The sequence below is a fragment of the Nyctereutes procyonoides genome, unplaced genomic scaffold (assembly GCF_905146905.1).
Source record: "Nyctereutes procyonoides isolate TBG_1078 unplaced genomic scaffold, NYPRO_anot_genome, whole genome shotgun sequence".
Lineage (NCBI taxonomy): Eukaryota > Metazoa > Chordata > Mammalia > Carnivora > Canidae > Nyctereutes > Nyctereutes procyonoides.
Window position 1 is genome coordinate 20,805,901 of NW_026575042.1, and position 24,351 is coordinate 20,830,251.

Below are 24,351 nucleotides of genomic sequence, written 5' to 3' on the forward strand. Positions count from 1 at the left end.
TTTTAATCTTAAAATAATCCTCCCCCAGGGGATCCCTGGGTGGCGCAGCGGTTTGGCGCCTGCCTTTGGCCCAGGGCGCAATCCTGGAGACCCGGGATCGAATCCCACGTCAGGCTCCGGGTGCATGGAGCCTGCTTCTCCCTCTGCCTGTGTCTCTGCCTCTCTCTCTCTGTATGACTATCATAAATAAATCAAAAAATAAAAAAATTAAAAAAAATAAAAATAAAATAAAAATAAAAAAAATAATAATCCTCCCCCAGGAACTTGTTTGAGAGTTTACAACCAAACTTAAAGCTCACCCTATGAAGAAATAACTAATAAATACATCATATAGAAAATTTTTTAGCTTAAGCAGGAGCTCATATTTTCAAAATTGATTACTCTCTCTCCTAAACTATTGATGGTGGTAAGCCTTGTTGCAAGATAAAAGATCTAAAACAATATACAGACCTGAGAATGAGGCAAAGTACTGAGTGTATTTAATATAAAAAACTAGAGATTACATTTTAAGGAAAAAAGTTATTTCAGCTGACAATAAGCATAACCCAAATTAATGAGTTTTGCAAACATAAAAAACTAGGTTAATTTAGTGATAAAATAGTGCAACCTCCTAATGAATTTTCTTTTTTTTTTCCTAATGAATTTTCTAATTGTTTTCCTTTTATTGACATTAGCCCATTAGCTGATGAGACTTCTATGTACTAGTAAAAATGGAAAGCCTTCATCAAAAGATATTGACAATCAAGCAATCTAGGGTCACAAACCAGACATTTACATGTATGCTTAGTTATTTAAAGAAAAATACAACATTTTGCCTTAGTACTGCATGAAAATATTTGAATACCTATTATATGTAGTTCTTTGCCTTAGTACTGCATAAAAATATTTGAATACCTATTATATGTAATATACCATATTGAGAAGATAATGAAGTAGGTGTGTCATATACCTTCACTATCTTCAAAACAAATGAAGAAAGTAAATGCATTTAACCCTTATAAATATAATAATTCCATCAGCAACTAACAATTATTGAGCCTTTATGCATCAGGCACTATTTTGAGTGTTTTGCATCTGTGAACTTATAATCCTCACACAAACCTATGCAATTTTACAGACGAAGAAAGTAAGGCACAAAAAAAGTTACACAACTAGATGAAAAGAGGTATGTGTATCCTGAATACAACACATTAAAAAGTTTATACACCATGACCAAGTAGTATTTGAGAGCACACTTAAGTCAACCCTGGCTTTAAGAGTAGCCTTAACTGTTCTCCAGGTATAATATTCCTGAGCTCTATCTCAGAGTCAGAGACAAAAATGAAGAGTATATGCTGATCACACTTGTGTGGTGTGTTCCAAGAGATAGGAGCTAGGGATACATAAACTGACACGCTATAAGCAATGACTTCTCTAATGAGAATATACTAGATGAAGAGAAAGACAATAATGACACACACAACAACTGGCTATGTTCAGTCCATAGTCACAGACCACCTTCGAGTTCTCAAATGTGTTCCTAATTAAATTGGCCCCTCAGCCTGACTGGACAACATTCAGATGTTTCCCTTCAAGGGGAAAACCTTCCCTCTTGAGCCCAATTACAGAGCCTGGTTGAATAGGTAATATGAACAATCTTGGAAAACTGCAAAAGAAATTACAGTTGACCCTTGAACAATATGGGTTTGAACTGCACAGGTCCACTTATAATATGAACTGTTTTTCATAAATATAGCGCATCCTGTTTTTTATTTTAACATTTTTTCTCTAGTTTACAGTAAGAATACAGACTGTATTACATATAACATATAAAATATGTGTTAATCAATTGTTTATCTTATCAGTAAGGCTTCTGGCAAACAGTAGGCTATTAGTAGTTAAGTTCTGGGGGCGTCAAAAGTTGTATGCGGATTTTTTTAAGGGGGTGAGGGAGGGAGTTGGTGACCTTAACCCCTCCATTATTCAAGAGTCAACTGTGCTCTTGAAATTTCCATGTAACTTGATAATCTTTATTTACTTATTACTGTCCTGGGAAGGAGAGTAAATAATTACAATCTTATTCCACTTTTTTATTCACTTGAAAATTTTACTCATGATCAATTTCAGACCTACTCAACTAAGAATTAAGTTTTCCCCCTGGGGAAACTGGTTTTCCCCCTACTCCCTAAAAGACAAACTCCTTCCTCTTTATTCATCTCTAAATGCTATGATGTCAGAAGGCTTGGTCCTGGGTCATCTTTTTTTCTATACCCTTTCTGTACATATATTCGTCATTTCAGTGGACTTAAGTATCTTTATAATGGCAACTTCAAATTGATAGTTTTGGCTCTCCAATGGATGTTCAACTGCCTGTCTGGCACTTTTATCTGAATGTCTCATATTTTACATTTAATATATCCAAAACAGTTTTTTTTTTTTTTTTTTTTAGTAAAAATGACCATGGATGGGCAGCCCTGGTGGCTTAGCGGTTTAGCGCCACCTTCAGCCCAGGGCATGATCCTGGAGACCTGGGATCCAGTCCCACGTCGGGCTCCCTCTGAGGAGCCTGCTTCTCCCTCTGCCTGTGTCTCTGCCTCTCTCTCTAATAAATAAATAAAATCTTTAAAAAAAAATGACCATGGTATATTTACAACTCTGTAGATACATATCTTTGCTATATTAAAGACTAAAAAGTTACTTTAAATTTCCAGACTAAAATTATCTTTCCCATAAATCAGCAACTCATCTATTTCATTTTATTTTTTCTCCATGTCCAGGCAAACAGCTTAAGAGAATATTATAAATACTAATTTGTGGGGATCCCTGGGTGGTGCAGCGGTTTGGCGCCTGCCTCTGGCCCAGGGCACGATCCTGGAGACCCGGGATCGAATCCCACATCGGGCTTCCGGTGCATGGAGCCTGCTTCTCCCTCTGCCTGTGTCTCTGCCTCTCTCTCTCTCTGTGACTATCATAAATAAATAAAAAATCAAAAAAAATTAAAAATAAATAAATAAATAAATAAATAAATAAATACTAATTTGTGGTTTGATCAACCTTGATAGATGCTTTGCCTAACTAAACCCAACTCTGTATCTTTTTTTCAGATTAAGTTTAGTTCTTTTTTTCATATTCCGTGCTTTTCTTTTTTTTTTTTTCCGTGCTTTTATTTCAATCAGGAACTAATCAAATCTATATACTATAGTTTAAAAACAGCAAAAATGCCCTCAGTCCATCTAGGGTGGGGACGAAAGTGGGACAAGGAGAGCAACCAACAGGGCACCTCAAGAGAGGGGCTGGGCACTGCCGTGGCAGCACTGAGGGCAGTAACAAACAGAAGGCACTCTTGTTGAGTGTAAAGAGGGCACTGCCCGGCAGGCTGAGCCTGTCCGCCTATTCCTACAAAGCAGTCAGAGACCCTGAGGACTATTCACATGTCCAGCCTGCCTCAGAAGCAGCCAATACCTAGTTCTGGTTTCCCTGTCAGCAAGTCCAAATCTTCACAGTGCTATCTACACAGTTGAGAAGAGCCAGCTCTAGGCATAGTATTACAGTCATATTGCCCTGGTGACACAACATCTGCAAATCATGCTGTTCCTACTTCAGATTCTTGATCCTGTCTGCCAAACTACTTCCCACCATGAATCTTCCCCATTTCAGAACAGGTACCACCATTTCCCCCAAAAGACTCAAACCTGTTAATTTCTCTCTTTCCTCTAACATACCCCCACCACCACCTCTGTTGTCTATCCATCAGCTTGTCAATTCTTCTTCAAAAAATACACCTCCAGGGGCCCTAGGTGGGCTCAGCTTGTTATGTGTCTGCCTTCAGTTCAGGTCATGATCCCAGAGTTCTGGGATCAAGCCCCACTTTGGGCTCCTTCCTCAGCAGGGAGCCTGCTTCTGCCCCTCCCTCTGTCCGCTGCTCACCCTGCTTGTGCTCTCTCTCTCTGCCAAATAAATAAATGAAATTTCTAAAAAAAAGAGAGAGAGAGAGAGAGAAAGAAAGAAAGAAAGAAAGAAAAAAGAAAGAAAAAAGAAAAGAAAAATATACTTCCAATTTCCCTCTTTCCATCTTTACTGTTACCACCCTAAACCAGAATACCACCCTCTCTTACCTGGATGACTATCAGCCTCCAATCTTATACTCTGCTCTTCTAGTCTAGCAGCCAGAACAATTTTCCTAACAGCCAAACTCTACTGGATTTGACCCTAGGCTCATTTTTCAATCTTACCTTGTGCCACAGCATTCCTCTGCCCACTTCCACTGCCCTTCAGTCCAGCCACATCAGACTTCTTTCAGTTCCCTGAACCCCAGAGCACATACCTGGCTATAGAATCTTCACGCATGCAGTTTGGTACCCCGAGAGTCCTGCACACCTTTTGTAGCTAGCACCTTTTCCTCATTAAGTTCTCAGTTTAGATGTCATCTCCTCAGGAAAGCCTTCTAAACCCAAGGTACAAGTAGAATCCTGCTCTAAAACTCATCCTTTGTTTGCTTTCCTCATAGTAATTTTTTTTTAATTTTTATTTATTTATGATAGTCAGAGAGAGAGAGAGAGAGAGAGAGAGAGAGAGAGAGAGGCAGAGACATAGGCAGAGGGAGAAGCAGGCTCCATGCACCGGGAGCCCGATGTGGGATTCGATCCCGGATGTCCAGGATCGCGCCCTGGGCCAAAGGCAGGCGCCAAACCGCTGCGCCACCCAGGGATCCCCCTCATGGTAATTATTATGTCTGTATATCTGTTTTCCCTTTCTGTAAGGCAGTTTGGGGTTTCTTTAAATACAAGTCCCCGTCTGTCTTCACAGCTGAAACATAATCTCTCCACAAAGGCTGGAGACCCTTTGTCCTGTTTATAACTGCAACCCCAGTATTCAGCACAATGCTGATCACCTAACAGGCCCTTAGAAAACATTTGTTAATGGAAAATGAATATTAACTTCAAAATACACTCTACTCAGCTTATTTTATTATTCACACCAGTACCTTACACATTCTTATTCAATAATGTAATTTTATTTTGCTGTTTTTCCCAGGACCCAATACCATTTTGAGCCTATTCATAGGCTTCCCTATTAATCTCTGACCAGCTGCTTCATCAAACATGGAGGTTATTCCTATCCCTGTGACAAGTTCTTACCCCTTAACAATGTGGCAAAAATGCATTTGTGCTCTATCCTACCCTAATTCTAATAAGCACTAAGAGATGCTTAACCTAAGCCCTAACGGGTCAATAGACCCCCTCCTTCCCAAGCCTCCAGCAGACTATGGGGTATATAATCCCAACAATCCTTGACTATGTGTAATTTATAAAGTCAATGTTGGAAACACATAAATAACAACATAAGCCTGCATAATCGCTTACCTACAAAGTGTGCTTACTCAAATATAATTTCTATTGTGTAGATTAGTCAAAATTCCCCAGATGGATCCCCAGCTGCTGGGCCTGACCATGGAACTGAACTTCACTGGGTACATTTACATGTATGTGCCCAAATGAACATCCATCTCTGACTACCTTCTACATAGAAAACTGATAATCAGCTCAACCAAAATTTACCATCTCTAAAATCCACAGTAAGGAGTTCCCAACTGGCTGATTACAAAACTATACTCAATTTGGTCATCTTTCAATCCCTAACTTTTTTCTTTTTGAAGTTGCCGGTATTAACTTATTTTTATTATAATATTTCCTAAATGAATATAAACATAAAGTCAACAATACAATACACTTTTGGTATTTATAGCTCATAGATAAAAATATAAAAGTAAATACATACATAATAATGTATCTAATAAATTTTAATTAATAATACTAGCTTCATATTTTGGGCATTGTTTCGCTGAAACTAAGTTTTTCTTTAAAAGAAAGAAATCTTGGTATATCTTGGTATATCTTTTCTTTAAAAGAAAGAAATTTTGGTATATCAATACCATGATAAATTCATCTGAGAATGTATACCAAATGTACACCATGAAAATTCTGAAAACAAATTTTTTTCAAATTAAGTTTTTTAATTCCAGTATAGTTAAGATACAGTTTTATACTTGTTTCAGATGTACAATATAATGATTCAACAACTCCATACATCATTACTCAGGGCTCATCGTAAGTGTACTCTTAATCCTCTTCACCTATTTCACCCACTGCCCCTCTGATATGCTTTATTTTAAAGCAGTAACCTCAGTTTAAGTTACTGTTTTTTTTTTCAACAAGAATATTCTTCACATGAAGCATACTTCAGAATACATGGTTGGTTCTAATATAAAAAAAAATTCTTCCCAAGAAAAATAGAATGCACACCTTCTTCAAGTACACACAGAAGAATCCCCTGGTTGAATCACATAAAAAGAGGGCACTTGCTGGTTCAGTCAGTAGAGCATACAACGCTTGATCTTGGGGTCATGAGTTCAAGCCCCTTGTTGGGTATAGCACTTACTTTAAAAAAAAAAAAAGATATACCCAAACTCCTAACTTCTTTAAATGATGGCGCCAGAGGAATGAAAGACTATTTCAAGTGTGGAGAATGATGACATGAGAAACCATGTGCAACTCCCATTTCTCTGTAAAAAGATTCTGACACCGACCAACCCATTAACCTACATCTCTGGTGGCCTCAAAAACTGGAGGGATTGTTTAACAGCTTTTCCCTGCTTGCAAGTTGGATATATGTAGCCTATACATAATTCAAAGAAGGAGCTTAAGCCAATTTTAGCTAATGACCATATGATACATTTGATGAATTTTTTTAGATTTATTTATTTATGATAGAGACACAGAAAGAGAGAGAGGCAGAGACACAGGCAGAGGGAGAAGCAGGCTCCATGCCGGGAGCCGGACGCAGGACTCGATCCCGGGACTCCAGGATCATGCCCTGGGCCAAAAGGCAGGTGCCAAACCACCGAGCCACCCAGGGATCCCCGATACATTTGATATTTATTATGGGTTTTATAACACCTATATTTACGCATTTGAGAAGGCTACCCTGAATTTAGTACTTAAAACATTTTGTCCATTATAATATATTCAGAATACTATGGGATTCATATTCCATGGTTTTTAAATACTATGTGTTTTCACCTCATTCTACATAGTGATTATTGATTTTCCACTAATGTAGATTAAGAATAGAATAAGTGTGCTACATAAATATTAGAAACGACTTCCAATGCTCCATTTGAGGTCCATTTTATCTTTCAGGCAAAGCTAACTTACAATGAGGTTCTTCTGGCACTACAATAACTAAAGCCACCTGGAGATAGTCCAAGCCATTTGGATAGTGCCAGAAGTGCCTTACACCCACTCAAATTTAGAACAAAGCACATAAGCATTTGTTTCAATGTATTAAGAAATCATCCAAAGCAAAATATCTATTATGTGAACTATGAAAATTTCTAAAGGATCTGACAACAATGAAACAGGACAGTAAAAGATAATTACTTTGTCCTCTCTTAAAACTTATCTGTCCCTTCTACCTCAAATTCCAATTATTGGCAAAGTAGGATCGTAACACTGTTTAATATCATTTATAAACCAGGCTACTGCCAGATATTTACTATGGTGATGCACAACGGCTTGGCCAGGAAGGCAAAACTTTTATCTTACATTGGAAAATATGTTAACTCAGAAAGAACTAAGAGACATCCTACCTTACCCTACTCAAGGCGGGCAACTCCCAAGCTCCTATAGTTCTACTTTCCCAGATTCTAGGCCATCTTATCCTGCCCTCGCACATTAGTACCAGTCCCCCTCCTACAGAATCCCTTACTCATTACTCAGGCACCTGAAATCCAAAAACTGCTCCATTTGCCTGCTAACTTAAGCCTACTACCAAAATATCAATTGCTAAAAACAATAAGCAGTTTTGCCACTCTTAGAAACTCTGCCCTAGCTTCAGGCAAGGATTATCCTCCAGCACTTGCATCTGAATCTCACCTTCTTTCACCTGGATGCAGGTCTCAGATCATTCTGCTCTGATGTGGCATTAGGCCACAAAATTTTGCCATATTGGACCAAAGTTTTAAAATAAATGTCTCAATCGGTGGTCATAAATGAAACAGGCAGTCCACATGTATCATATAAAGAGCAATGGTAGTTTCTTTAGTGTACTCTCTCATTTGAAATCTTTAAAACTGGGATGCCTCGGTGGCTCAGAGGTTGGGCCTCTGCCTTTGGTTCAGGGTGTGATCCCAGAGTTCCGGGATCGAGTCCCACATCGGGCTCCCTGCACGGAGCCTGCTTCTCCCTCTGCCTGTATCTCTGCCTTCTCTCTGTGTCTCTCATGAATAAATAAATAAAATCTTAAAAAAAAAAAGAAATCTTTTATGAAGAAGAAATGTTTATGTTAAAAAAAACACATCCTAAAAACCCACAAATTTTTTTCATTAATACTTAAACAATTTCTAAAGATGAAAATAATATTTTTTCAGGGCACCTGGGTGGCTCAGTAGTTAAGCATCTGCCTACAGCTCAGGTCATGATCCCGGGGTCCTGGGATCGGGTCCCAGATCAGGCTCCCCACAGGGAACCTGCTTCTCCCTCTGCCTATGTCTCTGCCCCTCTCTGTGTCTCTCATGATTAAATACATAAAATCTTAAAAAAAAAAAAAAAGGAAAGAAATTAGTATTTTTTCCAGGACCAAAGGAGAAGGGGGAAATCATGAGGATTGCAGTTTGATTACACAGTTTGATAGACTTGATGGTATGTATACTGACGAAATAATTATTCAAAATATTTGCATTAGATGATTAGCTTAATTTCTATTAGAATTTGGTTAACAGTAATATTTTTATTTCTTGACTACATCTGAGAAGTGGAGTTTATGAAACAACATGTAATAATCTGGGACCTATCAAACTGATGGATATTAATTGATGTCCCTAAGCCCCATGCCAGGCTCTTATTTCCTCACGTTCTTCAATATGTTGTCCCTTCCTTATAAATGTAAAAGTTATGAGTAAAGAAGGAAATAAAAACCTAATTCAGATATGGAACTGATAACAAACAAGCTGCTTTAAATATGTCAATAAGCAGGATCCCAAGGTGGCTCAGCGGTTTAGTGCCTGCCTTCAGCCCAGGGCATGATCCTGGAGTCCCGGGATCGGGTCCCGCATCGGGCTCCCTGTGTGGAGTCTGCTTCTCCCTCTGCCTGTGTCTCTGCCTCTCCCTCTCTCTCAGTGTCTCTCATGAATAAATAAATAAAACCTTTAATAAATAAATATGTCAATAAGCTGTGTAAATCACATATAACATACTCCAAAAGGGCAAAAGTGCAAGAAAAAAAATGAGTCACAATCCACAGGTGTAGAGCACAAAGGTGATAAAAATATATTTCATTTATCTAGGGTCCAGCAGTTGAGAAATACCATTCTAGTACTACTTCACATCTGACACCTGGAAATCCCTCTGAAATAAGCAAACAGATTCATTTTTAATTCCTCGAGAGATGAAGCAGGTATTACCTCCTGAAGTCATCTCTTATTTCTCTAGACAGCTCTGACTGAAGATGAAGCCTTTTTATCAAGAAGAAAATGGTTTCCTTCTAATTTAACACAGCAGTGCTAGCTCTACTCCCTATAATCACACAGAAGATTAATCTCTCTTCCACTGTATGGCTCTGAAAACAGTTAAAACACAGTTATTGTGGCCCTCACTTTTCCAGACAAAATAACTCCAATACCTCTTAAGTGTACTTCATAATCATGGGAAGAATTCTCCATTCTCCTTGTTTGCATTAGTTATATCTAAATTTTCTGAGTGCATAAAACAAATCCATTCTATCAATGAAATAAGCAACACACTGAACTCTTAGAACTGAGTCCTGGCTTCCTCATTAAACTGCACATGGAAAGTGCCATTTCCTCTCTGGGTTTGAGAGTGCTAGACCACACATTTTCTAGTTTCAATATATTATGAATACATCTCAAAACAATGATTTGCAATATTGCTTTTTTGTTAAAAAGTTAAAAATAAATATTTACCCAATATTTTTTAATATTCACAAGGGCCTTTTACTTAATTATGGGCACTACGTGTGATGAACCTAAAATAACAGTATTTAAAAGTCCCTGGCACTTTAAAAGTCCCCACATAATGGTGGCTGGTGGGAATAGAGGAGAGAAGGGTGACAAATACTTATGTAGTATAATCATGTAACTATAAGCACAATTTTAAAAGGTCCAAATTTACCTAAAATGAAATTAAGCATAAATTTAAGCTTGAGAAGTTCTTGTTTTTCTAGATCTGAACTGTATAATACAGTAGTTAATAATCACATAATGGCTATCTAAATTTATATTAAGCTAAATTATAAGTTCATTTACTGAGATTAGCCACCTTTCAAGTACTAAACAGCCATAATATGGCTAGTAGCTACTGTACTGAACAATGAACAACACAGATATAGAACACTATGTCACAGCAACAAGTTCTACTGGGGCAGTGCCATTCTAAATAGATTCACTTGTTATCTACTTTGCATACGGAAGACCTGCATAGCAAAGTCTCAAAACACTTGGCCTCTAAAATCAGAAAAGCCAAGGCTGAAATCCCAGTTCTGCCACTTACTTGCTATGTGACCTTGGGCAAGTTACTCAATCTCTCTAAGCCTTTCTTCCCATCTATAAAATACTGTCTAAAACTAGTATCCACTTCAAGGTTAGTCATGAAGATGCAAAGAGATAATGTTGGTAAAGCACTCTGCACACAGCCTCAAACACTGGAAGCATTCAATACTTGTCAGCTCCCTAGTATAAATTAACTGTACTTATTCATGTATAGGTGCTCTAAACATCAACTAAATGTTAGGATTTGAAATATAAAGATTGAAGAGAGTATTCTTACCCAAGGGGGTAAAATAGATAAAACAGTTATAACATGAAGCATCAGAAGAAGTGACAACAGTTGAGCAGGTGTAGGAGAAGGGGAAAGTGCTAGATCCCTCAGTGGAGGGAACAGCAGGTGCCAAGACAGTAACCCTAGCTCTGATATGAGAGCTCTGTCTCTTCTTTTGATCATTTCACCTTATTACTAGGCTGCATCTTCCATAAGGTCAGAGGACAGAGTCCCTGGATTGGAATAGAAAATGAATTTGAGCTTACGGCTTTCCCTAATTCTATGATGCATTTTAGCACAATGTGCGGCTTCTACAAAATGGGGATTTAGATATACCTTTAAAGCATCCCAGTAAGTCTCTAAAGTATGCAGACATTCTAAATAAAAGGTTCTAATGAACATTTACAAAAAAGTCAAAAACACACTTTAACAACCAATTTAAAAATCAAAATTTCCACTGTTCTCAAAATAAGATATACCAACAAAACTATTTTACTTGTTGTTTGCCATAGCATTTAGTTGATAAATATTTAAGTTAATGAATGTAATAATCACTATAAAGAAATGCTTTGGGTGCATTAAAGAACACAATTTTCAGGGCATCTTAAAAGATAACAGCAAAATGAATTAAAATTTCACATGTTAGAAAGTAATATGACATTTCTAAGTGCTTAGGTAACAAATCTGAAACAATAACCAGCTTAAAATTGGGCAAAATAATATAAGTGATAAAATGTTCTGTTCCTTTTATAAAATCTAATCCCAGTGTGATCATTTAACATGTTTTTTCAGACACATTCTTGTACTGCTCTTAAAACAGCAAAGAGCTAAAAAAAAAAAAAAAAAGGAAATAAAATATCAAAGAAAGTAACAGGCACTATCTAGCCCGTTAGCACACATCTCACTTTATCACTCAACATTTTTCTTTATTATGAAATAAACATTTTTATATCTGTAGTTAAAGGCAGATATTTTAAAAATTAACATTTTTGAAATAAGAAAGCAAAAAATTTTCTGATTTTATGGAGATAGTTATATTTTCCCCACACTCAGTTCTGAGGTAAAGATACATGACAGCAAACAATTCTACCTGAAGTTCCCCAACTGAAGTAACAGCACCTTAAGGCTCTATGTAGGCTATGCCCCAAGTGAAAAGTCAGTCTCAAGGTAAAGGCAAAAAAGAAACTTTCGCAGTAAGGAAGGAGAATACCTTTAAAGTCATAAAGGTACAGAAATGAAAACATAAACAAGCTTGAAACTCAGGGCCAATGGAATACAGAGTAAGATCATGCTTTCTCATTCTCTGTCACCCTACATATACTCCGGCTATCCAACCCATAGGTGCTATTCCAAACAATTCTTCAGCTGTTCTAACCATTTAATGCATTTCAAATATTAAAGACTTTTGTCTTCATAAAGTCTATGCAAAATCACTTATCACTGCAGCAATGGAGTCAAGAACTCCTAGGTGTGAATAAAAAATATTCCTCAATTATCTGTACTAAAGAAAGGAGAGAGGGATATGAATAATTCAGTATACTATGTAAGATAGGCTCTTCAATGTATATTAAATTTTATCATGTTAATGACTCCTCAAAAGAGGCATTCCAGCCTTCTGCTAACCAATACACATTTATATCACCTTTCAGTTATTCATAGTGTTTATTAATCACCAGCCTCACTCCAAAAATACTCTGGTAGGGCTTAACAAATTTATGTAGTATAAAAGTACAAAATGAAGATACAGAGCTTCAAGAATAGTTGGGGGGAAACAGTAACAAAATAAAATACAATCAGAGTTGAGGTTCCTACACAAAACACAGTTTACTACTAAAGTCAAAAAGTAAAGAACTCTATCAGCTTCTGGGCAACCAAAGTAAAGAGGAAAGCATTATCAATCTTAAGATTTGCAGAAGCCACAGATATTGGCAGGTTCTACCAATAGTATCATCATTCCCCTAATCTTGGTTCTCCAAGCATCTCTATGTCTTATTTCTCAATTAGCTATAACCAGATTTCTAGGATTAGGAGCTATACCAGGATATCTTATTGTAGCCTACACTTGCTCTAGCACACATCTAATATTAAGCCCTCAATAAATACTAAAACAAATTTTAAGGGAAGGTGACCTAAAATCAGGCTGAGTAACTGGGAAAAATCAATTTGGCATTAAAAAGCACAGACAGTTGCAAACACTGAGTTAAGAACTGTCAAATATAAAGAAAATTATTTACCTGAACAAGTGCCAGTAACAATAATACTAACACTAAGATATATACCCACAAGCACACACACAAGGGAGTGTGGGAGAGAAATCATTACACTCAAAAAATGACTTTTCAAAATGTTCAGACAAAAAACTGTCTCATGGAATACAGAAATATAAATCAAAATAGTACAAATGATATTTTGTGTCTTTTTAATGATTTTATTTATTTATTTATTCATGAGACACAGAGACAGGGAGGCAGAGACACAGACAGAGGTAAGAGAAGTAGGCTCCATGCAAGGAGCCCAATGTGGGACTCGATCCCAGGAATCTGGGATCACGCCCTGAGCCAAAGGCAGATGCTCAACCACTGAGCCACCCAGGCATCCCACAAATGATATTTTGGATTGCCTTGCATGTTGATTTTTTTTTCCTTTACTGAACCACAAACTAAATTTTTCTATCTAGTCACACATGTAAAACAATAAAGGATGAAAGAGCAGAAAACCTGGGTTTAAATCCAAATCAACTAGTTGTACAACTGTGAGCAAGTTACTTAATCCCAGGATTCTCACAGTAATTGAAAAGACTAAATGATAATCGTGTATGCAAATCCTTGATAAGCTAAAAAATGCCAAATATTACCACAATAACCAAAAAAAGAAAAAAAAAAACCGTGACAATAATTAGATTTTTACACTAGAGGCTCTTTACAGAGCACTCCTATATAAATGCTATCCTCGATTTCTATTTCAATGCCTTCCATTCAGTCATACAGTTTTGAAAACTGTTAACCGAAACACACTTTCTCTAAATGTTACTTCAGTTACTATGATCTGGAAAATACATTTTCTGCTATTAGATGGCTCTCATCAACAGTAGGTGAGACAGTGATTTATGTCCAGGGCAGCCAGGGTGGCTCAGCAGTTTGGCGCCGCCTTTGGCCCAGGGGCCTAATCCTGGAGACCTGGGATCGAGTCCCAGGTCAGGCTCTCTGCATGGAGCCTTGCTTCTCCCTCTGTCTGTGTCTCTGCCTCTGCCTCTCTCTCTCTCTCTCTCTCTCTGTCTCTCATGAATGAATAAATAAAATCTTTTAAAAAAAAAAAAAGATTTATGTACAGTCATGGCCTCTCCTATGCTGGCAACACCTTAACTAATCAGTGAAGACAATGAAAAATAAACCAGAGTACTTATTATTTCTGATTCAAAACTTACTACAAAGCTACAGTAATCAAGACTCTGTGTCAATAAAAAGACTGTGTAGGAGTGGCATAAGAACAGACATACAGATCAAAGGAATAAAATTTAGAGTTCAGAAATAAACCTTCACATTGATGATCCATTGATTTTTTTTTTAATTTTTATTTATTTATGATAGTCACAGAGAGAGAGAGGCAGAGACATAGGCAGAGGGAGAAGCAGGCTCCATGCGCCGGAAGCCCGACGTGGGACTCGATCCCGAGTCTCCAGGATCGCGCCCTGGGCCAAAGGCAGGCGCCAAACCGCTGCGCCACCCAGGGATCCCTATTGATTTTTTTCAACAAAGATGGCAAGACAATTCAATGGTCTTTTCAGTAAATGATGCTGACATAATCGGTTATCCACCCACAAAAAAAATGAATATGGACCTTTACCTCACACCATAACACCATATACAAAATGGATCAGAATCAACATACAAAAGCTAAAACTAAAAAACCCTGAGGAAAAATATAAGTGTACTTCTTTCTAGTATTGGATTAGGCAATGGTTTCTTAAGAAGTGACATCAAGCACACAACAATAAGAGAAAAACAGGTAATTTGGACTACAACAAATTTAAAATTTTGTGCTTCAAAGATCAGTATCAAGAAAGAAAGAAAAAAAAACCCACAGGAGAAAATATTTGCAAATCATATATCTTATGCCAGACTTGTATCCAAAATAAAGAATACTTATAACTCAACAACAGAAAGACAAACAACTCAATTTAAAAATGGGCAAAAGATGTGAATAGCTCTTTCTCCAAAAAAGATATAAAAATGGCCAAAAAGCATATGAAAAGATGGTCGTCATCATCAGTATATTCACCAAGATAATGCAAATCAAAACTACAATGACATAGCACTTCATACCTACTAAAATGATTATCATCAAAAAAAAAGACAAAAATAATTGCCAAGGTGGCGGCAAAAGTGGAACTCTCACACTTGCTAGTAGGAAAATAAAATGATACAACCACTTTATAATACAGTCTGGTAGTTCCCAAAAGGTTAAACACAGTTACTCTATGACTCAACAATTCTACTCCTAGGAATAAACCCCCCAAAATGAAAACATATGTCCACACAAAATCTTGTACACGAACATTCACAGCAGCATTATTCATACAGCAGAAAAGTAGAAACAACCCAAATGTGCATCAACTGATGAATGGGTAAATAAAATGCAGTATATCCACACAACGGAATATTATTCAGAGACAAAAATGTAAAGTACTGATGCACGCTACAACATGGATAAACCGATGAAAGTTATGCTTCATGAAAGAAGCCAGTTACAAAAGACTACATTTTTTATGATTCCGTTAATACAAAAATGTCCAGAACAGGCAAATCTGTAAGAGACAGAACAGACTGCCTGGGGCTCAGAGCTGGTGAGCTGGGAGGAAATGGGGAAGCAGTGACTGTTGAAAGGTTTAGTGTATCTTTTGGGGGTGATCAAAATGTTGTAAAATTGATTGTGATGGCTACACAATTCTGTGAATATAGTAAAAGCCACTGAATTTTACTTTAAATTACATCTTGGGACGCCTGGGTGGCTCAGTGGATAAGCGCCTGCCTTTGGCTCAGGGCATGATCCTGGAGTCCCGGGATCGAGTTTCACATCAGGCTCCCTGTATGCTTCTCCCTCTGCCTATGTCTCTGCCTCTTTCTCTCTCTCTCTCTCTCTCTCTCTCTCTCTCTCTCTCTGTCTCTCATGAATAAATAAATAAATAATTCTTAATTTTTTAAAAAATAATTACATCTCAATAAAGCCAATTAGTTTTCTTTTTTTTTTTTTAAGATTTTTTTTTTATTATTTATTCATGAGAGACCTAGAGAGACAGGCAGAGACACAGGCAGAGGGATAAGCAAGCTCTACGCTGGGAGCCCGACGTGGGACCTGATCCCGGGACTTCAGGATCACGCCCTGGGCCTGGGCGGAAGGCAGGAACTAAACCACTGAGCCACCCAGGGATCCCCTAGTTTTCTTTTTAAAGTAAAGCAGAGCCTGTGTTCAGTGAAATTATTCAAACAGCAATAAAAAGTGAAAACTGCTAGCCAGTGTAACTGAATTACATCTTCTTTTCTAGTATTTTCTCCTTATACTTGCATACTAAATCAAAAATCAAAATCCGAACAAGTCATTTTACCATAGTCTCTACTTTCAAAAAGTAGTAATAGTCTCTACTTTTAAAAAGTAGTAAGAATCTCTACCCTTTCTATTCTCATGCAGTTAATACAAACTTGGGCAGTATCAGAAAATGACAGAATTTCCATTTAGTTTCCCTACATTACAAAAGAACAATACAAAAAAAAAATACCCTTTGGATGACAAAAGTTTTAATTTGGACATTTTTCTAGCTAGCTCCCAGTTTACCACTAGCATCAAGGAAACAGAAATGAACATACTAGCACATTTGTGAAGAATCGTGATAGTCATGACATATAGTCATTTACAAGGGGCAGCAATTCTACCCTAGTAGGACTCTATATAAGGATATAACAAGAATTCTTCTGGCTCCATCCAGCTAAGCCAGTATGCAAGTAACAGGTAGTGAGCAATTCCAGTCCAATAACTACAACTCAGCCAGCAATACAAAAACATTTATGGATCTGAAGAGGCCTCAGAAGAGAGCCTTTGCAAATGTCTTGGGTCAATTATGTTATTCATCATAAGAGTTGAAGCCAAGCAAAATATATTCTACTACTTATAAGAAATATTCTAAATATACAACCAAATTTCACCCAAACTATATAATTTTCTATGCCAATGGCCCTACAGACCCTATGATTTTATGAACAGAAACTTTTCTCTTAGATATAAAGTTTTGTTTTTAAACATTAACTCAGGCTGTAAGAAAAAATACCAAAGATAATTGAATCCAGTTTTTAAAAACTGTATTATTGCATTTTTACCTTAAAGACAAAAGAAAAAGTGAAATGAAAATTGAAAGAGGGATGCCTGGGTGGCTCAGCAGTTTAGTGCCTGCCTTTGGCCCAGGGCATGATCCTGGAGTCCCGGGATGGAGTCCCTCTTCGGGCTCCCTGCATGGAGCCTGCTTCTCCCTCTGCCTGTGTCTCTGCCTCTCTCTCTTTCTGTGTCTCTCATGAATAAATAAAATCTTTAAAAAAAGAAAATTGAAAGATATGTAGCCATGTGTTTCCTATAAGAAGAAATAATTCAACCTATTATCAAAGTATTTTGTGGATGCTTTTAAAATAACACTTAAATGTTATTTCATTCAAATGCCTGAAAGAAAAAAACAATACCACAAAATGCCTTACATAAACATATCTATCTATATACTGAATGATATAATTCAGAAGGACTTTATATTCCCAACATAAATGACAGACTCACAGAATACTTAAACACATACTAATTTCTCCTGGATAATTTCAAGAATTGCTTAACTGGGCATCCCATAAGAGATGCACCAAAACTTTCTGAAGTGCTTATTATGTATCACATCCACATTTTAAAATGCTTTATTTACATAGTTTACATAATCATAATGATATTATTAACTATGGCTTAATGAAAAAGTAAACCTCCAAATTTTAGATTTTTTTTTAATTTTTATTTATTTATGATAGTCACAGAGAGAGAGAGAGAGAGGCAGAGACATAGGCAGAGGGAGAAGCAGGCTCCATGCACCAGGAGCCCGATGTGGGATTTGATCCCGGGTCTCCAGGATCGCGCCCTGGGCGAAAGGCAGGCACCAAACCGCTGCGCCACCCAGGGATCCCCAAATTTCAGATATTATATATAAACATTTTTTACTTTAAATAGAACTGCTTTAATTATTTTAGTTTATTTAAATACTGGCCATTATGTAATTCCTTTCCTCACACCTGTTTTCATTCATGTTTACAATACGTAGGTTTAATCAAGTGAAATTATTATCGATAATAAGTCAAAACTAAATTAGACTAATATATTAGAAAATAATGTATTTTATAACGATGTTGCAAACACTCTAACCATCATCACACATATGTGGATTTCACTTATTAAAAATGAGACTTTAAAAAGCTCATTAAAACAAAGCAGTTTATTTTGCCAGTAATTTGTTGTCAAAATTTAAGCAAATAAGTATATAAATTAAGTTCATATATTTACCAATTTAGTTGTAAAAAGATTACAAAAATATATGTGGTAAAACTATTTTTTTTAAATATTCAAACCATTAAAATGAATACTGTCATAAGAAACAAGAGATTTTTGGTTTCATTCAAACTGCAGTCTTTCCACAAATCAATCCATTTCCAAGAACTGGCCACCAAAGCCTAAACAATGATTTGCCATCTGAAAAACAGCCTTTGATATAACAGTCTTAAGTGTGACAAAAAAAGCTTACTATTAAACAGTTTTACCTAACAAAAAAATAGTTGTTCTATTTGAATAAACCATTCTTCGAATATTATTGCAAGTGCATATACTGTATATGCCTCTCATGTAAAGAACCACATTAGATTCACCACAAACATAAAAAGCCTTATAACAATTTTTCCTACACAAAACAGTTGTCAACTAGCCAACTATCAAATAGCCATCTGCAAAATTTTCACTTTCATTAATATATAGAATTGCTATCTTTGCTTTCACATAAAAATAAGATCAGTAAAAACAGAATCATGCCAAAAAATAAATTCTACCTTCATTCAATATTGGCAACATATTCCTGTAATCTGCTCTCTCACCTTCAATCCACAAGACTACCAATTTAAACTACGAAAACTCCTGGTTCCAACGTTTTGGCCTGGTTCCACCACTGACCTCATATCAAAACAGAAAGAGATGTTTTATAATAGTCAAACAGCCAATCTTCCAACTACTGCATCAGACCCAAGATACAGTATAAGGTAGAAGGTTATTTTTCTCCGCATCCTCTATATACCTCTATATCATTAATCATTTCCAGGCAAGCACTTTTACTTCTTATAAGTAAACTCTGACCAGAAAATTGAAGAATGTGGTCATAAAGGAGAGAGTGTTTTAAATTTACCATCACTGCCTCAAATCACTCATTCTTAGCTACAGCCGATGACTATAAGAAATAACGTAAACCATGAAAAACCACTATTTAATGTTTCAGCACTTTTTAAAAATCAATTTCCAACAAGCTAACAAGTGAATTATCAAAAAGCAAATATTTCAGCCACACTATTATTCTATCATTAAAGAAATTATTTAAGCCCCCAACACCTCTTTCACTAAAAGATAATTATATTTGTTATTCTATAATTTCATTATCTTATTGTTACTGTGTTACTCTGTTTGGCAACTCCACTATATCTCCACAAACATACTTCATAAGAATTCCATTTCTTCACAGAAATAATAACCGTCTACCACAGTCAATTAAGATCAAACTACAATATTTTACTAATTAATCAAACTATAACAATCTCTGTACGTCACACCAGCAATTTAATTATACCTTGTGCAAAAGATACAAATAAAAATCCACTAAGTACTTACCTACAGTTGGGAGGAGGGTCCAACGTAATCTCTGCAAGTTCCTTCTGAATTCTTTAAAATAAAGACAAAATTATGTTAAAATGTCTACACTCTCTTAACAGTTCACTAAAATGTTCTAATTGTTGTAAATATTTCCCATTTGTATTCTTTTTATTTTGAAATACTAATACTACAAAAAATCATCATATACAATAACAACCAAGCCATAACTTCTGCCATGATTTTGGCAATGTGCCTACAAAGGGTAAAAAGATTGGCCATTATCAGTATATGCAGCCTGCAGAAACACTAAACTTCATCTAACCGGGATGCCTGGCTCAGTCAGTTAAGCGTCAAACTCTGGATTTTGGTTCAGATCATGATTTCAGGGTTGTGAGACTGAGCCTGGTTTTAAGCTCTGTGCTTAGTGGGGAGTCTGCTTCTCTCTCTCTCTCTCTCTCTCTCCCTCCCCCCCTCCCTCTGCCCCTCCACACCACTCACCTGCTCTCTCTCTAAAATAAATCAATCTAAAAAAAAAAAAAAAAGGCTTTGAACCACTGATAATAGCCAAAATTTCTAGTTTAAATTGGATACCTTTGCCACATTATTTATGGATCATTCCAACTTCTGATTTGCACTAGAACATCCCCACATAAGATGGAAGGATGATAAGTAAGTTGAATCCAAGCATTCTGAATGATCAAATCAACTGGTAAAGAAAGAATTATCAGGATCTCATTCCAACACCTGAAACTGCTATCCAACTATAAATGGTATTCCTTCTTGAAGTCTGTGGGTTGGAGCAGATTGAGGCTTTCCAATCTGACGCTATTCCTTTTATAAGAACTATCCTAACAATATGTGGATAATCATCTTAATGTCACTTCATGAGCTTCATACAAAAAGGACTTTTTAAAAAACCTGCTTTTGTCCTCATGTGTTATTTTTCAACTTTGATTTTTTAACTGCACCTAACCCCTTATACAAAGGCTAATAGTACATTGTTTTATAAGAATAAGCAATCTCTTAACTATCATTCATGCATTATTAAACATAGGCTTTGTTAAAGCAAACAAAAAAAATTCTCAAAACCACTTCTCCATTGCTTTTTACTTTATTTTGATTTTTTTAAAGACTTATTTATTCATAAGAGACACAGAGAGAGAGGCAGAGACACAGGCAGAGGGAGAAGCAGGTTCCATGCAGGAAGCCTGATGTGGGATTCGATCCCCGGACTCTGGGACCATGCCCTGAGCCAAAGGCAGACACTCAACGGCTGAGCCACCCAGGCGTCCCACCTTTGCTTTTTAAATATGAGGATTTGCTAACTACATGTCTGCTACCTAGTAATTATTGTGATAGTAAATGGATGATAGTGACTAAAGTATCTTAAAAAATAAGAATATGAACAAAAACATTTACTCTCAATTTCATTCCACATCTTTTTCAACCCAACAAACCAAAATACAGAAATAGACATGACTCCTCCAAAAAAGATTGGCATCAATTTCCTAAAGGAACTGCATGCTACTAATAAAATGTTCACTTTCTAAGCCATGTGATTCAAGGTTGGGGAGGCATTATGATGCTGAGCAAGATATTAAAGTTCAAAGCCAAAAATAAAAAAAAAACTTTCATTTTAATTCTGCTCTGCCATTAATTGAGAGTTCTTGGATAAAAAGACTGTTCACACCTGCATTCTCTCTCAGCCTCAGTTTTCTGTCCTATAAAATGAAGAGGTTTACTTTCTATCCTATAAAATGAAGAGGTTAAACTAGGAGAAATTCCATGCTTTGTTTTATCTTTAAAACATGATTCCTTTTAATACGGATTCTATGATGTGTTCACATGCACAAAAGTATATACAGCCCAGGGGCTCCTGGGTAGTTCAGTCAGTTAAGTGTCGGACTCCTGGTTTCAGCTCAGGTCATGATCTCATAAGTCTTGGGATCCAGCCTTGTGTAAGGCTCCACACTAGGCAGGGAATCTGCTGGAAGATTCTCTCCCACTGTCCCTCCCCCCACTCATACATGGGTGCTCCCTCTCAAATAATAAATAAATCTTTTATAAAAAAAAAACATTTACAGCCCATAATTAAGTGAGAAATCTCAAAAATCTGATATTGGTGAACACCCTTGATGGATTTCACACAAAAGCAAAAAAACAGGCACTTCAAAACTAACCAAGTAAGTCCAGGTTAAAGATAACAAACTGAGCATACATGCATTCACCTCCCACTCCTTCACAAACCCAGCTGGGGCAGGCAGAAGGAGCAGGGAGGCAAAACACAGAAAAGGCAAAAAGGAATAAAGAGCAAACAGAAGGAAATGAGAAATTTCAGTGTATTTCTAGAAGACAAAGCAGACAAGTGTAAATTAAACAAGTGACACGGCTAAGAGGGGACTGAGAAGGCTTAAGAATATAACAAAGACACATTATTTAAGGGAGGTGGGGGAAGAAAGACAATCACAAATCCCAGAAGAAAAACACCTGTGTAAGAAAACCATAGATCAAATACAAGGAAACTAAAATGCAAAACTATTTTAATCAAGTAATAAATGTTAAGAGAAAAAAAAGATTTGCTCTATTTGGCCTAATGCTATGACTCAATGGGTATTCCAGATATTATGACATTGGACTTGTTGGAAATCTAACTCTAGAATTGTTTGGTCTGGCAGTGAATATTTAGTTATAGTAAATGCACCTGCAATTTATTGGTCTTTTACTTACAGACAACACACAGAAGATGCGTTGTAGTTGTAGGGACCCAGGCGTCCCTCTGTGGCGTTTAGTCACCAGAAACATGAACAACATCCATAAACTGTTTTCAAACCAAGAGGACCAAAAGAAAAGCCCGTTAAAAGAGAAAGCTAGGGACGCCTGGGTGGCTCAGCGGTTGAGCATCTGCCTTCGGCTCAGCGCATGATGCCGGAGTCCCAAGATCAAGTCCCACATCAGAGTCTCTGCACGGAGCCTGCTTCTCCCTCTGCCTGTGTCTCTGCCTCTCTCTGTGTCCCTCGTGAATAAATAAATAAAATCCTTTTGAAAAAAGTTAAAAGAGCAAGTTTAAACTGTCGAAGAAAACTTTTTTCCGTAAAAGAATTGCTTTGGGATTTTCAAATAACTCCTTTCGCTCTATGCTTACACTATCTCTTTTGGTTTAAAAAAATTGATAAATCAGGGCAGCCTGGGTGCTCAGCGGTTTAGCACCGCCTTCAGCCCAGGGTGTGATCCTGGAGACCCGGATCGAGTCCCACATCAGGCTCCCTGCATGGAGCCTGCTTCTCCTTCTGCCTGTGTCTCTGCCTCTCTCTCTTTCTCTCTCTGTGTGTGTGTGTGTGTGTCTCTCATGAGTAAATAAATAAAATCTTTTTTAAAAAAATGATAAATCAGGGGCACCTGGGTGGCTCAGCAGGCCAAGCGTCCCACTCCTGGTCTCAGCTCAGGTCCTAATCTCACAGTAATGAGTCTGTCCTTGTGTTGGGTTCCATGCTAGGCATGGAGCCTACTTTAAAAAAAAAAAAAATTTGATAAATCTTAATTTTCTGTCAAATAATTCTATAATGGAACTCAAACCCCTCCAGATGTCTATAATTCCAGATCTAATTATTCAGTACAAAAAGCAATTTACTGATAAATCTGACAACTCCAAGCAGTGAGTCAATATATTAAAATGTATTTTGTGCCACACCTAAGAATGGTTATATTTCTCTTGACAGGAAAGATTATACAAAGAATTGCTATTTAAACAGTTGCAAGATGTCCTGCTGCTTTCAATGACAGCAATTCAATTCTATCTCAAAAGCAGTGATCTTGGTATGTATTAAGTTTCTCAGTCTTGACATGTGGGGCAAGGAAGGTAGCTATCTCAGGCACTGCCCCTTAGGGTGAGGAAAAATGAAAAGGTATCAATAATTCATACTTACAGCATACCTTTCACATGATGATCTTAGTCTATTAAAAGTGAATTAAATAAATCTCACAGAATTCTCTAAGTACTACTCTTTTATCATTTCCCATTCAAAATATAAAGAAACTAAGGCTAGTTATTGTACACTGAGATAAGATGAAAGACAGGCAATTATCTTGTTAAGTCAAACAAACAGAAGACCTCTCTCTCATCAGAAATTTTAAGACAAAATTATTTCTTTAGACAACTCAACTAGACAACTGCCTAAATTCCCAATTTCCATCTAGTAATGCCACTTCTGTGATTATTATGATACAGAAGTCGGGAATTGCACATAGTTACTGAGAGAAGTCAGAAGCAAAATACAAACTAAATTTCAGTTTGTAAGAATTAACCTAATACCATAACTGTTCCAGGAATGCTAAGAGTACCACATGCGACTGTCATTTGCTAAAAAGAATGGAGTGTGGGGAGGGGAAGAAAAATAACAATCATGATTCATTTAGACTTAATTGAAGAGTATGACACCAAAATTATACAAAAGAGAGAAGATATGAAGCACTCATTTTAACATCAACATACTGGATTAATGGTTCAGAAAAATGAAGCAGTATGTAAGTACCGACAAGTTTAAAACACAAACACACACACACACACACACACACACACACTTCAGGTTAAAGAAAATTCAGTAACTCAGGTCCAAGTAGAATA

At 36.8% G+C, this 24,351-nt stretch overlaps 1 protein-coding gene across 2 annotated transcripts in view; it reads right to left on the reverse strand.

Annotated features, from left to right (window-relative positions):
• UBE2E2 (ubiquitin conjugating enzyme E2 E2) overlaps window positions 1-24,351 on the reverse strand; it is a 372,516-nt gene that overhangs the window by 338,105 nt on the left and 10,060 nt on the right. For both annotated transcript variants that reach the window (XM_055321142.1, XM_055321141.1), the window contains exon 3: window positions 19,749-19,799. In XM_055321142.1, the coding sequence (XP_055177117.1) occupies window positions 19,749-19,799 (51 nt within the window). The remainder of the gene's footprint in view (window positions 1-19,748; window positions 19,800-24,351) is intronic.